General features: G+C 46.3%; 2 protein-coding genes across 2 annotated transcripts in view; both read right to left on the bottom strand.

The window, feature by feature from the left end:
• The window catches only part of LOC141072977 (uncharacterized), a 244,580-nt gene that overhangs the window by 89,947 nt on the left and 137,671 nt on the right, over nt 1–16,962 (bottom strand). The window lies entirely within an intron of this gene.
• Nucleotides 895–4,991, bottom strand: LOC141073016 (uncharacterized). Its single transcript, XM_073560292.1, has 5 exons — nt 4,725–4,991; nt 3,266–3,415; nt 2,957–3,136; nt 1,119–1,242; nt 895–1,037 (listed from the first exon to the last, which is right to left on the bottom strand). The coding sequence occupies exons 1-5, from the start codon at nt 4,989–4,991 to the stop codon at nt 919–921; spliced, it is 840 nt and encodes a 279-aa protein (XP_073416393.1). The 3' UTR covers nt 895–918.

Below are 16,962 nucleotides of genomic sequence, written 5' to 3'. Positions count from 1 at the left end.
AAAGACTGGACCTGGTCTTGTAGGGACCATATGGGCACATTCAGCAGCACAAAGGGAGAGAAGGGAGATTCACCCAATAAGATATCTGTCATGCCGCTCTCACCGAAGGCCAGGACTCCGCGTCTGACGTCACCACTCCCGGAGCCGCGGCTGCTCCAGGGATTCCGCACTTGATCCTATGGCCGCACTGTGTTGCTAAGCGCGCATGCGCTCTCCTCTATGCCCTGACTGCAGCCACGCCATCTCTATGGTCCTGGAGGACCTGACCCAGAAGTCACAGCGCTCATGCCCTATATCAGGCTACCTCTTCCTCTTGCCCATCATAATATTTTTATTCAAGTGATTTTCTAACTTGTCAGCACATTCTACGTATGCCATCATTTGGCTTTGTTGTTTACAGATCTGGGAAGGTAAAGATCAGCATCTTCTAATCCCAGTGTGTAGGTGGATCCTCCAGGTTGTATGTTCTATAGAAAAGGGCATTCAATACCTGAGGTCATGTGAACAGTTTTGGGTGGACGAGAATTTTGTGGTAGAGGCAAAATGGTGATCACACGATTGCAATACAGCTGGACTACACCACCGATAAAGCCGCCACAGCTGGTGACTGAGAAGAATCTGTGATTTCTCTGCATTTAGTGATTACTACTCACCTGGGTAGTCATATGTAGGAATCTCCTCTTTACACCGCTCATCACCCCTCACATATGTCTCTGTAGTATTAATATGGGTCAGATCTTCACCCTGAAACAAATATTGTAAAAGTCACAGACAGATGGAGAAGTCACATCTATGATCAGCTCTAATCCTGCCATCTCCACCGTTCTCATTACACAAGTATAAAACATATAATACTGGTGGATAAAACAAGACTGAGCACAAGACCTTCACAGCTGTCTACACATCATAGGGGAGATCTCATGACACCTTCTCTCCAACTACATGATGATCCACAGGAACATTGGAATCTTCTTCTTTACAGTCCTGTGGAAGAAGAGGATGGGGACATCTCTCTGGTATCATCTTATTGGATAGATCTGAAAAAAAAACACATACAGGGACTTAATTCTTTTCATACAGATAATTATAGGCCGTGTGTATTCAGCCCTATCTATTACCTGTTGATGTGAGGGGCTGGGGAACCTCCATCATGACATCATTGTACAAATCTTTGTGTCCTTTTAAATAATCCCACTCCTCCATGGAGAAATAGACGGCGACATCCTGACACCTTATAGGAACCTGACACATACAATGATAAAGTCATCCCCCCTGATACCTTCATAGCATTACTGTATACACTGTGTTCCAAATTATTATGCAAAAAGAGTTTAGGAGTGATAAGGTTAGAATTGTTTTGTTTGTCATTTAAACTCATTGATGGTGATGTGTGTCAGGGCTCTTTATATCACTGAAAGCAATTGCAGATACCTGTGGAAATTAGTTTGGCAGGTGTGTCCAAATAAAGGCAAGACTACTTAAGAAGGCTGTTCCACATTATTAAGCAGCCTACATTTTTTGCCAAAATGGGAAAGAAAAAGGATGTGTCGGCTGCTGAGAAGCAACAAATTGTGGAGTATTTAGGCCAAGGCATGACTACAATCAACATTGCCAAGACACTTCATCATGATCATCGCACAAGAAGTATGTCGCTGATTCCCAGCACACACGTGTGCATGCTGATAAGGAAAAATTGAGGACTCTTTCCAACAGGCAATTGTGTCAGGTTAAAAGAGCAGCTGCAAAAATGCCTTGTCATAGCAGCAGACAAGTTTTTGAAGCTGCTGGTGCCTCCAACGTCCCCCGAACAACAAGATGCAGGGTCCTTCAGAGGTTTGCAGCTGTGCGTAAGCCATCCTGTCGACCACCTCTATCCACTGCACACAAGCAGGAACGGCTCCAGTGGGCCAAACGATACATGAAGACTGACTTCCAAACTGTTTTGTTTACCGATGAGTGCTGTGCAACGCTCGATGGTCCAGATGGATGGAGTGGAGGATAGCTGGTTGACGGACACCCCATGAAAACACGGCTAAGGCGCCAACAAGGAGGAGGTGGAGTAATGTTTTGGGCTGGAATCATGGGGAGAGAGATTGTCGGCCCCTTTGGGAACCCTGAAGGGGTAATAATAATAATTAATAATTTTTATTTATATAGCGCCAGCATATTCCGCAGCACTTTACAATTAAGGGGTAAAGATGAACTCCATAATCTATGTGGAGTTTCTAAAACAGCACTTCCTGCCATGGTTCAAGAAGAAGAACTGTGCTTTCCGCAGCAAGATCATTTTCATGCATGATAATGCACCGTCTCATGCTGAAAATAACACAACTGCATCTCTGGCTGCTATGGGAGGACAAACTTATGGTGTGGCCACCATCTTCCCCTGACCTCAACCCCATTGAGAACCTCTGGAGCATCATCAAAAGGAGTGTCTATGATGGCGGGAGGCAGTTCACAACTAAGCAACAGCTCTGGGAGGGTATTCTGTCCACATGCAAAACAATTGAAGCATAAACCATACAAAAACTGACAAATTCAATGGACGAGAGAGTTCAGAAGCTTCTTTCGAACAAGGGGTCCTATGTGCAAATGTAACATCACCTAGAATAAAGTTTTGACTTGAAAACTGTTTGATTTCATTTTGTAATAAGCTGATAATGCTTATAATTTCACAATTGACCATTTTTTTGTTCAAAATAAAAATAAAAAGGATGAAAACTCTGCTGTGCATAATAATTTGGAACATGCATTTTGAGTGTTTCTTATTTTTAAAAATATACTGTTTTCATAGGCAGTTTGTTCAAAAACATTGCAATTATACTAGAATATTAGATGACTGGAAAATAACAATGACTGCAATTCATATAGGTAATTTAGAGAAAATATGAGGAAATATTTTTTGCATAATAATTTGGAACACAGTGTAATGTCCCAGTATTCCCAGCAGTGTCACCTCTCCAGTCAGCAGCTCAATCATCTTGTAGGTGATTACTAGGATCTTCTGGTCATTGATGTCCTCATGTATTATGGGGTGAGGTGGAGGCTCCGTGATTGGGCTCAGGGGTCTTCCCCATTCCTCAGACACAGGGTCCTGACAGCGCTCACTAGAGGTCTTCTTCACTACTGTGTAATCCTGGTTATGGAGAGACACATTAATAAATCTCACTACAGACATTTCCAGAGTCCTCACCTCTCCAGTTCTGTCCATCTGTTATTCCCATAGATAAGAATGATGGAATGTGACATCATCAGAATCTCTCACCTCTCCAGTAAGCCGGAAGAGGATCTCTAGGGTGAGGTGTAATATTCTCTCCACCATCTTCTCTCTGTCCATATCTATTCTTGATCGGTAAATCAGGAAAATTCTGTTATATAGAAGATCTTCAATGAGAGGATCCAATATTGTAGAGACCTGAATGAGAAGAAGATGAGCCGATGTAACATCATAAAATCCTGTGTAATAATACAATTACTGGAGATAATAAGGGAAATATATGAGGAGATTTACTATTTTACAGTATTTAGTTTTGTTCTTTACATCTACTAATAAAACCTATATATTTAGGCCACAGACAACAAGCAGTTTCCTCCTCGGAGTCGGCAGCTGAATACGTTTCTCATAGACTCATCTCCCATAACGCTAATTCTCGTCTCATTTACCGACACTGGAATCGGCATTAGCAATACTGCAGGAGATATTCATTACACGTGACAGGAGAAATAACTACTTCATGATGAGAATGTAGTAATTGCAGGCACGCGGGATGCAGTGACGAGGCGGGAGACGGGAGGAACTTTAAGATGTAACATATATATATATATATGCCTATAGGGGCTACCTCGCGCAACCAAACAAGTTAACAGCAGTTTTCCTCACAGGGATCAACACAAGAATACACTAGTAACACAAACACGACTAACCCGGCAAAGACCGGTCACTATAGGGTCGCGGTATGGCCGACTACGGCTCCAGAATGTCAACTATAAAGTGTCACTTATCCTCTCTGATGTCCGGCAGAGCGATGGTTGATGATACTTCGGCGTATCAGCCGCTGGGCCCAGCCGACGAGGATTTGGCGGAGACTTCGGGCGTTCCTACGCCCCGGCAAAGTGGTGGCACAGCAGGCCCCTAAAGAGATCCTCTGCGTCGCACCTCCCGGCGGAGGTGGGACGGCGTAGGCCGCAGCCGGAGCCGAGCTGCGGGGGCTGCAGTTGGCAACAGACAGGCCGCAACTGCGGGCTGTAGTGGAGCGGCGTCGGCTGAGGGCGGCAGCAGATGGGCCGCACCCGCGGGGTGGAGTCGGGCGTCGGCTGCCGAGGGCAGGAGTGGTCGGGACGCACCCGCGGGGCGGAGCTGGGCGTTGTCTCTCAGTTGGACGGCTCGGAGCCGTCTCCCTTCTGTTAGCGGTGAGTCTCCCTTCAGTCTCTCCCGTCGCTGTCCTGCTCTCCTTGCGCTGGTTCTGGCTCTTGCTTTGGCTCTCTGGCGCCCTCTAGCTACCTCTCTTCTCCTCTCCTGGTGCGTCGACTGACTCCTGCTGCTGTCCTCACCCCCTTTTATATTAGCTCCTCCCCCAACCTTTCTAGAAGTCTCTGCGGTCCGTCCCCCAATTGTGTCTCCTGGAAACAGTCTCCCTTGGAACCTTGGTGACGGTCCCCTCGGTTCCGGCCCGGATACACAGCGGGGACTCCTCCTCCTACACTCCCCCATCCTGTATGCTCACCAGTCCTCGGGCGAGGGTTTGGGGAGGCCTGGGTCGGTGTCTTGAGACGAAAGTTTCCTTTGCCATACGAACTGATCCTGTTTGTAGCGTTTGGGGGTTTGCCAGCTGTTGACCGCTTGGAGCGTCTTGGTTCAACCGTGATGGAGTCTTCTGGGGTGGTGGAAGGTGGCAGGTCAGTCGGGCCTGGTGGGTCGACTGGGTCTGCTTGGATATTATTCCTTGAAGTGTCCGTTTGTACTGCTGGGAGGTCTTCCTCGTCGTCCTCATCCCATACTGATGGCAGATGTTCTGAGACCTGAGGCGTGGTCTCGGGTCGTGTGAGGTTGGTGGAAGTACAGGGCCATAACATATTACAGTGCACGGTACGGGTAAGGAGATCCCCGTCTTTCTCAGGTTGTATTTCGTACACTGGCCCCTTGGGTCTTACTCGGCGCAACACTCGATATGGACTCTCTTCTCAGCAGGGTTCCAGCTTGCTCTGAGGGAGCTGATCTCGTACGAGTACCCGATCCCCGGCCTGGAGGTCGATGAGTTGAGGCAGAGTCCCCCCTGGATGTTCCAGGTCCTGGAGTTTTGTGTGGACGATTTGGTGCTGGGTTTGCAGCCGATGCCCGTGGTTCCAGACCCACGACGAGACCCCTGTCCACGGTTGTTGCTCTTCTGGATTTAATTCCACCTCCGTGATCCCCTTGCATTCCCGACCAAATAGCAGTGAGTAAGGGGTGTAACCGGTGACTCGGTGAACCCGGTGTTATGAGCTCATTTTCTGCTTCACCAGCTGGGAGATCTCCTTCCATTCTCCATCTGGTAGTGACAGGAGGTAGTGAGGTTAGTTTAATTGGTAATGGTCTGCCACCTGACGAGGAGGATAGTGATTGGATCTCCGGAGTATCAGACTGGATATAAGACGCCCTATCCTATTGCTGGTGATTCAGTCTGTTTCTCAGGTCTTGGACTTCAGCTCTTCTCCAGTCATCTCAAGTTAAGTTTGTTTTTTGCTAATGTTCACACTTGCTCTTGTTGGTCATCTCAGTTTTTGTGTGGTAAGCCAGCTCGCCTGGGCTGTGCTGAATTTCCACTCTTATTTATCTGTATTTGCCAATTTGCCTTTTTGTCCTTTATTAGATTGGAATATTCTGAGACAGAGCAAAAAGATGCCAGAGTGCTGATATAGTGGGAGAAGTCTAGTGACTTCAGGGTTAATTTTGTTATCAGAAGCGTTGGACATTATTTTTGGTAGGGTTTTTTGGCAGATTGCAGACAGTATCTTTCCTTTCCTGTCCGTTCAAGTAAGTTTGGCCCCATCGTTTGCTCAACCTATTTTTCTGCCGTTGTTTGTGTTTTCATCTTGCTTCACCGTCAATACATGTGGGGGGCTGTCTTTCCTTTGGGGTCTGCTCTGGGGAGTTAGTTTTCCTCTTTTCTTACTTTAGGCTTATTTAGCTCTCTGGTTGTGACGAGGCGTCCAGGACCACCGTAGGCACGCTCCACGACTGCTTCTAGTTGTGTGTTAAGATCAGGGCTCTGCAGTCTGCATAGTTACCAACCTCTCTGGTTTTCTAAGACTTAGCGTGTGGAACGCTAGCGATGGGAAGTCTGGCACTCAGGTTTGTGCCGATAATTTTGATAGGCTATTGATCTTTGGCACCTGATAAGGAAATATAATCATTGGCTGAGGTGGTTGGTTGTTGACACTTTATGTATGTATGTTGGTTATTGGTGCTGGGGTTGCTAGGTGATATGGGAATACTAACATCCCTTTGGTCGCCGTTTGTTTGTTTATTTTCACCATGTGCTAACATTCTGTACAATTCTTTTTAAATGTTACATGGTTGTATTTGTACTTTATTACTATGTATGTATAATGTAATTTATATGCTCTATTTGTATTTTTTATGCTATTTTCATATAAAGTGGGCGGATACTTGTTATTGATTGGCCATATTGGCCTATTTAAGACCGCCATATCCTGCTGTATGTTATGCTTGAAAAAGACCATGTGATGGTCGAAACGTCGCATTCTGTCATGGCACAATGTTTATATACTCTTCACCCGGATGAGATGCTGTTCTTCTTCATCTTTTGGATTCTGTGTCCAGCTGGGTCTTTGGACTTTGAACGTGCCTCTCTTGGATCAATGAGTTGCTGTCAGCCATTTTTTCTTTTGTACTGATTAATTTGGACCCTGGCAGACTTGCACCGGATCTCCAATATGGATATTGCTACTCCAGAGGTGGGTGAACTGGACAATGCCATGACTTTTTCTTATACTGAAGATGATGCTTTACGGATCCTTTCTGGATCCCAAACAGATATGTCATTTTTGAATAAACCGACTGCAGATATGCTTAAGAAAAGATTTGAGAATGAGAAAAGGAAATTCATCTCTTTTGAGCTGCATGTAACAACCCTCTGTGAATATTATAGGTTACATAGAATTCCACGTGGGTTGAGACCTCATTTACGTCCGACTCTACTTGCGGACAATGCACTTTTCTGCAACAGGTTTGAGTCAATTACAAATAAATATGCATTTGACTTAATGCTTCTTAATATTGAGTTTCTCCGACTAGAGATGGAAGTGGTCAGAAAATCAATTATGGACCTTGAACAGCAATTATTGACACAGATGACGACACAGGAGGTGGAACTCTATAAGACCCAGTTGGATGAAAAACTATTGAAATATCGTGCTGATATTGAAAGGACGAAGAGGACTAAGTGGTTTCGTGATGCAGAGGACTATAGAGTGGGCCGTATTTTTTCGTGGCAAGTGGTGGCTGGTGCTCCTTCTTATTATAGGAGGGATAGGCCGAGACAAACACGTAACCGGAAGAAACCACATGATAAGCGACAACAGAACTTCGGTTTTACTACAGCTGAGTCAGACTCCACTGATGACTCCAATATTGGAGCTTCTTCTTCCTCTCTTTTTTTAGGGAAGGACACAGTCGACAGAGTTACGGGAAGAGAAGGAACCGGAGAGGTGGCAGGAAACATAGGAGAAAGAAGGGCTGTATACAAGCAGGGGAAGACTTATATCCCCCCAATGAAAACTCGCCATATGGAGGGGAAGAAGAAGGGCCCATAGGACATGATAATTTGGTGGTAAATATTTCATCCTGTGAATTGACTGAAGTTGATTATGATGTTCTTTCCAAGGGATTGTCTTTTTGTCCTGTGAATTCCCCTAATTGGTTTGAGATTGAATGCGATTTATTTGCATTCTTTAGGAGATTACGTTTGACATCTTATTCTTCTGATAAACACCAGACTTCTAGTGCACTACCGGAGGGTGGTGTATCTATGTTTACACTTCATGGTGTGGGTCTATATGCTAAAAGTAATTTTCAGCCCCCTGTTAAAAATAGCTTTGTGGAGTCTTACATACAGCTTGTAGAGAGGGACATTACACTATTGAGGAAAAATACATGTTTTACAGTTAAAGGTAACCTTAGCCTTGTTGAGAGACAAGCTATACAGCAATTATCTGATAACACAGCCCTCACAATTAAGAGTGCGGATAAGGGTGGTGCTGTAGTTGTTATGGATACTGATAGGTACAAGGCTGAGATTATGACCCAACTAACCGATAGTGATGTCTATTTGAAACTGGCTGGTGATCCCACCTCAGGTTTTCTTTCAGAGTTGCGACTTCTGGTAAATGAGGCCCATGTGAATGGGCTCATAGATCAGAAGTTGTCTGATTTTTTGATTGTGGATAATCCAGTAACACCTATTCTGTATACTTTGCCAAAGATCCACAAAGATCTTTTTAACCCTCCCGGACGGCCTATTGTATCCGGGAGGGGTTCACTTTTTAATAAAGTAGCTATTTTTTTGGATAAGATCTTACGACGATTTGCAACAACAGCACGATCCTACATTCTAGATACGAATGATTTCCTTGACAAGATCAAGGACATTCAGGTTAATTCTAGTACAGTGTTAGCCTCTTTTGATATGGCTTCACTGTATACCTCCATCCAACACGAGAGGGGTCTTGAGGCTGTCGATGTGATGCTATCGGGCTCGGACGTGGCCCCAGAATGTGCACAGATGATCCTTTCCCTGTTGGATTTCATCCTTAGGAAGAATTATTTTCTTTTTGGGGATGATTACTTCCTGCAGGTGAGGGGTACCGCCATGGGGTCCAATGTGGCCCCAAACTTACGCTAACATCTATATGGCGGTATTCGAGGATCGTTATGTGTACAAATCCATCTACTGGGGCTCCGTCCGCGCCTGGTGGCGTTACATTGACGATGTCTTCTGTGTTTGGGATGGTAGTGTGGAGGACTTTTATAAATTTCATACTGAGTTAAATGGTGTTTATCCAGCGTTGAAGTTTACTCTAATGGAATCCTTAACTCAAGTTCAATTTCTAGACACATTGGTATATAAAGAAGGGAATATGCTAATTACGGATCTCTATGTGAAGGAAACAGACAGAAATAGTCTACTGCTATATAACAGCAACCATCCCAGGAGGATGGTGGAAACATTACCTTGGAGTCAGATGTTGAGAGTGCGGAGGATAGTTAAAGATGAGAACAAACTGGTTAACAGACTTGATGAAATGTGCCATAAGTTTATTAATAGGGGCTATCCTGTGGAAAAAGTTACACAGTTCAAAGAGAGGGCCATTAATTTGACTGATGGAGCTCTTCATTGTAAACGTGATAAAATTGCTAACAAGCAGATTCCGTTTGTATCAACTTTTTGTCCCATTAGTAATAAAGTTGGTGGTATTTTGAATAAGCACTGGGGTCTACTGCGGAAGGGGTTACCAGAGGTCCCTGAATTTACTAACAGACCTATTTTGTCTTATAGACGTGGGGCTAACTTGAAGGATAAATTAGCTAAAGCGGATGTTGGACCTAGTAAGATTCTACGACAGCTGACATTAGGCCCTTTGAGGTGTGGTAGTTTTCCGTGCCTTGGCTGTGCATGTTGTGGTAATATGATCAAGGGAGATAGTTTTTATCACCCACATACTGGTAAGAGATTCTTGATAAAGGAATATTACACTTGTACCTCCAGTTTTGTCATTTATGTGATCACTTGTCCATGTAGATTGCTGTATGTGGGCGAGACAACTATGGAGGTCAAAGCTTGCATCAGTAAACACAAGAGTACAATTAGAACACAACTTCTTGATTTACCGATACCGAAGCATTTTGTAGAATTTAGACATTCTGTGAATCAGTTGCGTTTTAGGGTGATAGATGGGGTTCCTGTGCTGAGACGAGGTGGAGATAGGATGTTATTGTTGAAAAGAAAGGAGCTGAAGTGGATCTCTACTCTTGATACACTACAGCCGAAAGGTTTGAATCTTGAATACAACCTACAAATTTGCACTAATTGATCCATAGTAGCCTCAACAGCGTCATTCTTCTGGTTTTTGGATAGCGATTTTGATTTTGATTTTTTGTTTTGTTTTTTTAGGTTGGTGCCTTGGTATGACCGGGGGACATGGGGACTGAATTGTCCTGAAATTCTGTGGACATGGGGACTGGATTGTCCTGAAATTCTGTGGATTGTGATTGAATTGACATATATGTTCCTTGGTTCATTCCCCGTGCCCTCTTGTCTGTACACTTTGGTGTTAATAAAGTTATTTCTTTTTTCTGTCGTTTTGTTTATATTTTTATACAGGTCTTTGATAATTTATATTATATTTTTTTTGATAGCATGAATCTAGGATAGATTGAGGATCTAGACCATTGGATTATGGTAGCTAGACGCTCTTTTGTGGACATCATTATATTGGCCTCTATAAGATCTCCTTTTGGGAGTTACTTATTACTATATATATTTGAATATGGTCATGTTACTATGAGTGAATTTTGGATTCTGCCGATTTGGTAGAATCTTTTCTTATTTATAGCTATGTTACTACCAACATTATGGCAACATGACTGATTATATATTTAGATTTATTGGGGGTCATATATCTTTGTTCCCTCATGAGTTTTGCAGTGAGTATGTTAAGTGCCCGTTTGAATCGCTATGTATACATTGGATATGATTTCTTTCTTATATGTGGATGCATATATTTGAAATTCGGGGAATGCGGTCATGTGATTTCGCCATGGGACCGCTCTGTGTTGCGGTTGGTGGAGATGTGACCAGGTGATTAATCACGTGACCGTCTGCAGTGGATTGTGGGTACCCTGGAATGTAGACTGTGTCACTATGGAGCTCCAATGCGCATGTGCGATCCCCTGATGCGATATCGCGAGAGTGAGGTGCATCATTTTCTATGCGACAGCGGGTGACGTCACTTGATCACTCTGAGGGCGATGATATGGAACACTAGCGATGGGAAGTCTGGCACTCAGGTTTGTGCCGATAATTTTGATAGGCAATTGATCTTTGGCGCCTGATAAGGAAATATAATCATTGGCTGAGGTGGTTGGTTGTTGACACTTTATGTATGTATGTTGGTTATTGGTGCTGGGGTTGCTAGGTGATATGGGAATACTAACATCCCTTTGGTCGCCGTTTGTTTGTTTATTTTCACCATATGCTAACATTCTGTACAATTCTTTTTAAATGTTTCATGGTTGTATTTGTACTTTATTACTATGTATGTATAATGTAATTTATATGCTCTATTTGTATTTTTTATGTTATTTTCATATAAAGTGGGCGGATACTTGTTATTGATTGGCCATATTGGCCTATTTAAGACCGCCATATCCTGCTGTATGTTATGCTTGAAAAAGACCATGTGATGGTCAAAACGTCGCATTTTGTCATGGCACAATAAATGTTTATATACTCTTCACCCGGATGAGATGCTGTTCTTCTTCATCTTTTGGATTCTGTGTCCAGCTGGGTCTTTGGACTTTGAACGTGCCTCTCTTGGATCAATGAGTTGCTGTCAGCCATTTTTTCTTTTGTACAGAAATAATATGTGAGGCATCTCCACAAAAAAAACACAGCTTATTATGCCTTCTGAACTCCTGACGTTGCGCCCTGGACAAAATTCTATCACATTGCATAGGTTCAGACATTTGTTCAACAGGTGGCAACACCTCCCGTGTGGTCTTGCGTTCACGCAAACGCCGATCAACCTGAATGGCTAATGACATAGAATCGTCAAGACCAGAGGGAACAGGAAATCCCACCATAGTATCTTTTACGGTTTCTGACAAACCTTTACAAAAGAGAGCTGCCAAGGCATCATCATTCCAGGTAGTAAGGACCGCCTACTTTCGGAATTTTTGACAGTACAACTCTGCAGAATCCCGACCTTGGCTCAATGCCAACAGGGCCTTTTCAGCCTGATCAATAGCATTAGGTTCATCATACAACAACCCCTTGAAAAAATGCATCCACATTATTTAGAATAGGATCATCAGGTTTCAAAGAAAACGCCCAATCCTGGGGATCGCCGCGCAGCAAAGAGATGACAATTTTAACCCGCTGCGTGGAGCTCCCCGACGAGTTATACTTCAAGGCAAAAAATAATTTACAATAATTCTTGAAATTCAAAAATTTAGACCGATCCCCAAAAAACAGATCAGGAGTAGGGATCTTTGGTTCAGCAGCATGTGAATGAGTAAGATAGGCGGAAATTCCCCGCACTTCCGCAGCGAGCTGCTCCACATGATCAGACAATTGCTTCATCTCCATTGAGAGAAAAAATTCCCCCTACGGCCTCAGAGATATAGAGGAAAAAATATACACAAAGAAATTCTGACACTTTTTTTTTTTTTTTTTTTTTACAATTCTTTCCTGCTATTGAGTACCCTAGGATCTGCGGTATGGCTGGTGATTCTGTTATGGATGAGTCACCGAAGGAGGAAAAAACAAAAATAATAGCTAAGTCCAGAAAACCAGAGAAGTTGGCAGCTATCGGATTGCAGACCCCTGAACCTATCCACAACAACTAGCAGTAGCCGTGGGGGGTTCCTACGGTGCCCTAGTCCCCTCGATCACAGCCGGAGAACTAAATTAGCCTAAAGACAGAAAGGGGAAATCTAAACTGCCCCAGAGTAGACCCCAAAGCAATAGGCAGCCCCCAACCTATAATGACTGTGAAGCAAGATGAAAAACACTAACACAGATAGAAAGATAGGTTGAGCAAATGATGGGGCCCAAGCTAACTAAATAGGACAGGATAGAAAAGCGGCTGTCTGCAATCCGCAAAAACCCTATCGAAAAATGTACCAACAGACTGATAGGAAAAACAGGCCCTGAAGTTGCTAGGCTTCAAAAAAACTATATCAGCACTCAGGTATATTCTGAAGACAGTGCCAGAGATCAACAGATCAGAGACAAAAATGGAATTCAGCTCACCCCCAGCCGGGGATGGCTGAACTCCAAAAAACAAGGCAAACAAAACCAGAACTAAAGTGTACAAAAAGCAGAGCAAAACTTAGCTTTGAGAAGCAGAAATCAGACTGGTCTCCAAGAATCCAGCAGGAAAATCACCAGCAAGGCAGCAGGGCGTCGGCTGCCTTATATCCAGTCATCAGTTCCTGTGACCCAGTCATCATCTACCTGCTCAGCTGTTTGGTAATCAGCCTCACTACCGTCCTTCACCAGAAGAGGGAGTTCATCAGACCTCACTGGTGAAGGGAAAAATGAACTCACAACAGTAACCACTGAAATGTCTTTTGAGCCCCGAAATGAGCCCCTTTTTCATGGGCCTCTCTAACTAGTTCACCAAGTTGGGCTCCCAGCATGACTACCTGCCAAGCTGTTGCTGATGTCATCCGCGATACTGCCTTGCGGTACAATAGTCCCCTTCTGATCACTAATTTCTCCCATTGGCGCAGCATTAACAACGTGTCCTGAGTCAATGTCTGCCTCTGAGAGTCATTAGGTATTTTGCCGGTGGCCAACCATTGAAGTAGGGGTCGAATTTCTCCATCTTCCTGCTGTTGCTGGATCCACTTATCACGGGGTTGTTCTAGCATGCCTCTTTGGGGCTCCATATGGGATTGTTCTCGCGTGGTGGCCGTCAGTCTGGCGGAGGCCAGAGCGAACGGCGTTTCCTTTCCTTCCAGTTCGTCATCTCAACTTTGCCCTGGGGTTGTACGCCGGATCCTGGAGAGGGCGTCGGCATGCACATTCTCCGCTCCCCTTTTATAGATGATTTTGTACTTGAATCTGGCCATCCGGGCCACCTGTCGTTACTCCATAGCCCCTAATTTGGCATTTTCGAGGTGGGCCAGTGGGTTATTGTCAGTTCGTACCACCACCTCGGAGCCCGCCAGGTACTCTGCGAACCGCTCCGTTATAGCCCACACTACTGCAAGGAGTTCGAGCTTAAAGGAGCTGTAATTGTCGGGATTACATTCGGAGTCGTGGAGTGATCGACTGCCGTAAGTGATCACTCTTTCCCGGCCGTCTTGGACTTGGGACAATACAGCTCCTAGCCCGTGTAGGCTCCCGTCAGTGTGCAGTATGAACGGCTGCGAGAAATCCCTATACACTAACACCGGGGCATCCGAGTGGGCGGCTTTGAGATCTTGGAAGGCCTCTTCTTGCGGTTCGCGCCACTGAATCTTCCATCCATTGGCTCCGGCTGGGGCCCCTTTCAGCAGGTCTTGCAGGGCTCGAGCGCTTCGTGCAAAGTTCTTTACGAAGCGACGGTAATATCCGGCCAGCCCCAGGAAGGCCGGTACATCTTTTACCATCTCGGGAGTAGGCCACCCTTGGATCGCGGTGACCTTTTCCATGGATGGTCTAACGCCTTCAGCGGAGACGGTATGCCCCAGGTATTTGATCTGTGTACGAAACAAGTGGCATTTCTGGGGCTTTACCTTCAACCCGTACTTCTGCAGCTGCCTGAGCACCTGCCCCAACCGCCGCAGGTGGTCCTAAAATGTGGCGGCATAGATGATGATGTCGTCCAGGTATATCAATGTGGCCCCGAAGTTGAGATCACCCAGACACCGCTCCATCAGCCATTGGAAGGTTCCAGGGGGCGTTGGCCAACCCGAACGGCATACGATTAAATTCGAACAGTCCCATGGGGAGAATGAATGCGGTCTTGGCACGGTCTTCCTCTGACATTGGCACCTGCCAGTACCTACTGGCCAGATCTAAAGTCGAGAAGTATGTCGCCTTCCCCAGGGCGGATAGGGACTCCTTTATCCGAGGCAGCGGGTATGAGTCTTTGATGGTACAAGTGTTCAATTCCGACAGTCCACACAGAACTGCAAGGTGCCATCCTTCTTGCGGACTAACACGATGGGGGCCACCCAGAGACTCTGGCTTTCTCGGATAACTCCTTTCCGCAGCATTTGGCCCAGCAAAGTTTTCACCTCCTGATATAGTTGCATGGGAATCTGCCGATACCGCTCTCTGATGGGAGTCGTTCCTGCCGTGGGAATGCCGTGCGTAATGGCTGTGGTACATCCAAAATCATCCTCATGGTTGGCGAATACCTCCTAGTGCTGGCCCAAAAGTGTTTCTACCTGGAGAATCTGGGCCGGGGTAAGGCCAGAGAGTTCTGCTCGCACTCTCTCCAGGATGGCTCGGCCCTTTTCTTCGGTCGAGGTCCCGGTGGTCTGAAGAGACCGGATAGACACAGCTCAAGGATCCCCGGCCTGCACTTTTAGTTGGGACGCAGGGGTCGGAAGCACCTCTTCCAAAGGGCTCAACAGCTTCGCCATTTCGGCTCGTGGCTTCAGCACGATGTCTTGGTCTTCTAGGTTGATTCAGCGCACCAGGACGGTCCCTTTCCGCACAGTGGCTACGGTGCGGGCCACCAGGACTCCAGAGGCTAGGCGTTCCGAGAAGCACGGCTCCACCTGCATCTCTACTCCCTCCAGGAGCACAGAGGTCCGGATAGGCAAGGCCACTACTATCTGCCCAGGCGGCAGCATGAGTGGAGGAGCCGCCGGCGCAATCACCTTCCCCAGTACCTCGTCCTCCTGGCAGTTCTGGAGGACTTGCGCTCCCTGCACCAACTGCTGGAAGACCCGCCCTTGGGGCGTGCGGGAGCCCCACTGGCTCAGAGTCTCTTGCGTGGGCTCATTGAGGAGGAGGTTGCCGAACTCCTGCAGTATGTTCATACCCAGGGTAACCGGATGTTTGTTGTTTGCATCTCCCTGTGTCAGTACCACTCCCCGGTGGCTGAGTGATTTGCCGCTTAGCGAAATCTGCATCCAGACTACTCAGACAACAGGAACCGGTAGCTGGTTGGCAGCTACCAACTTTATCACGGACCCCCACTGAGGTCTCACTGCTTCGGGAAAATGCGACCCCGCATCTACTAGACATCGTACAGCACGGCCTTCGACCTCTACCCATACCACTGGACACTGCGCGACCAGGTCTTTGTGACTTCCACCACCCCGTGTGTTGGGCTCTCACCCCGAGCGACGTCCCCCCAGCTCAGGGTCCTCTGATATTATTGGTCAGTGAGTCAGGTTCCTCCTGCAACGTGGGCACTCTCGGTTGGAGTGTCCCAATCCTCCACAATCGTAACAGGCGAATGGTCATGGGAACCGACTCTGGTGAGGGCCACGATGGTTCATGCCTTCTCTGCCCGGCCTTAGCTGACTTCTTGTGGCCTCTTTTTTCGCTTTGGCCAATTCGCATTTAATACTTTGTATTTCTTGTACCCAGGGGGGTTCACCCAGTGCGCTTACGGATGCTTCGATACTCCAAGCCATCCACACAGGGACCGTCACCCCTTGCTCCCGTTCCCGAACATGTGTCTCCTTTCCTATTTCTGAAAAGGTCAGATGCGGGTCCATTCGCACCCGCTTTCCAGAGCCTGTTTCATCAGGGTGTCTCTTAGCCCGCTCACTAAAAGGTCACGTAATGTTACGTCCACGGTCCCCATGCTGACCCCATCCTTCCTTTCAATAGCTACAAACAATTCCTGCAAAACATTCATATATTGCGAACTGTTTTCCCCTCTTTCTGCATGTAATTAAACATCCGCGTTCTCAGTTCTCCCACATCAGTTGTGTCCCCATGGGTCTCCGCTAAGATTTGTAACACCCTAACGAAGGTGTTTCGCTGCACCAGGGCCTCAACATTACGGAATCCCGGGCCTCCCCGTCCAACACCATTAGGGCCACTTCTGCCTCTAGGTCAGGGGTCAGCGGATGCATCCTAAATAGCCCATGCATTCGCTCCGTCCAGTTCCACAGCATAGTATTGCTGCCGGAGAACCTGGGTAGATTGCTCAGCATAGCCCCCAAGGATAGGCTGGGCCGGGGACCACCGTTGCCCCCCTGGCCCACACTATCTCCGCTCGGAG

The sequence above is a fragment of the Dendrobates tinctorius genome, unplaced genomic scaffold (genome assembly GCF_039654945.1).
Source record: "Dendrobates tinctorius isolate UK_male_01 unplaced genomic scaffold, ASM3965494v1 ptg000294l, whole genome shotgun sequence".
Taxonomy (NCBI): domain Eukaryota; kingdom Metazoa; phylum Chordata; class Amphibia; order Anura; family Dendrobatidae; genus Dendrobates; species Dendrobates tinctorius.
Note: the sequence above shows the minus strand (reverse complement) of the source record. Positions and strands in the feature narration are given on the sequence as shown.

Bases quoted from the DNA above. Each gene is read 5' to 3' on its own strand.
- LOC141073016 (XM_073560292.1), bottom strand. From the start codon at position 4,991: ATGAGGACGACGAGGAAGACCTCCCAGCAGTACAAACGGACACTTCAA. The intron at 1,243-2,956 runs GTGACACTGCTG...TGTATGTGTCAG, and splicing joins TTGAGCTGCTGACTGGAGAG to GTTCCTATAAGGTGTCAGGA. The intron at 1,038-1,118 runs GTAATAGATAGG...TTTTTTTTTCAG, and splicing joins CCAGCCCCTCACATCAACAG to ATCTATCCAATAAGATGATA.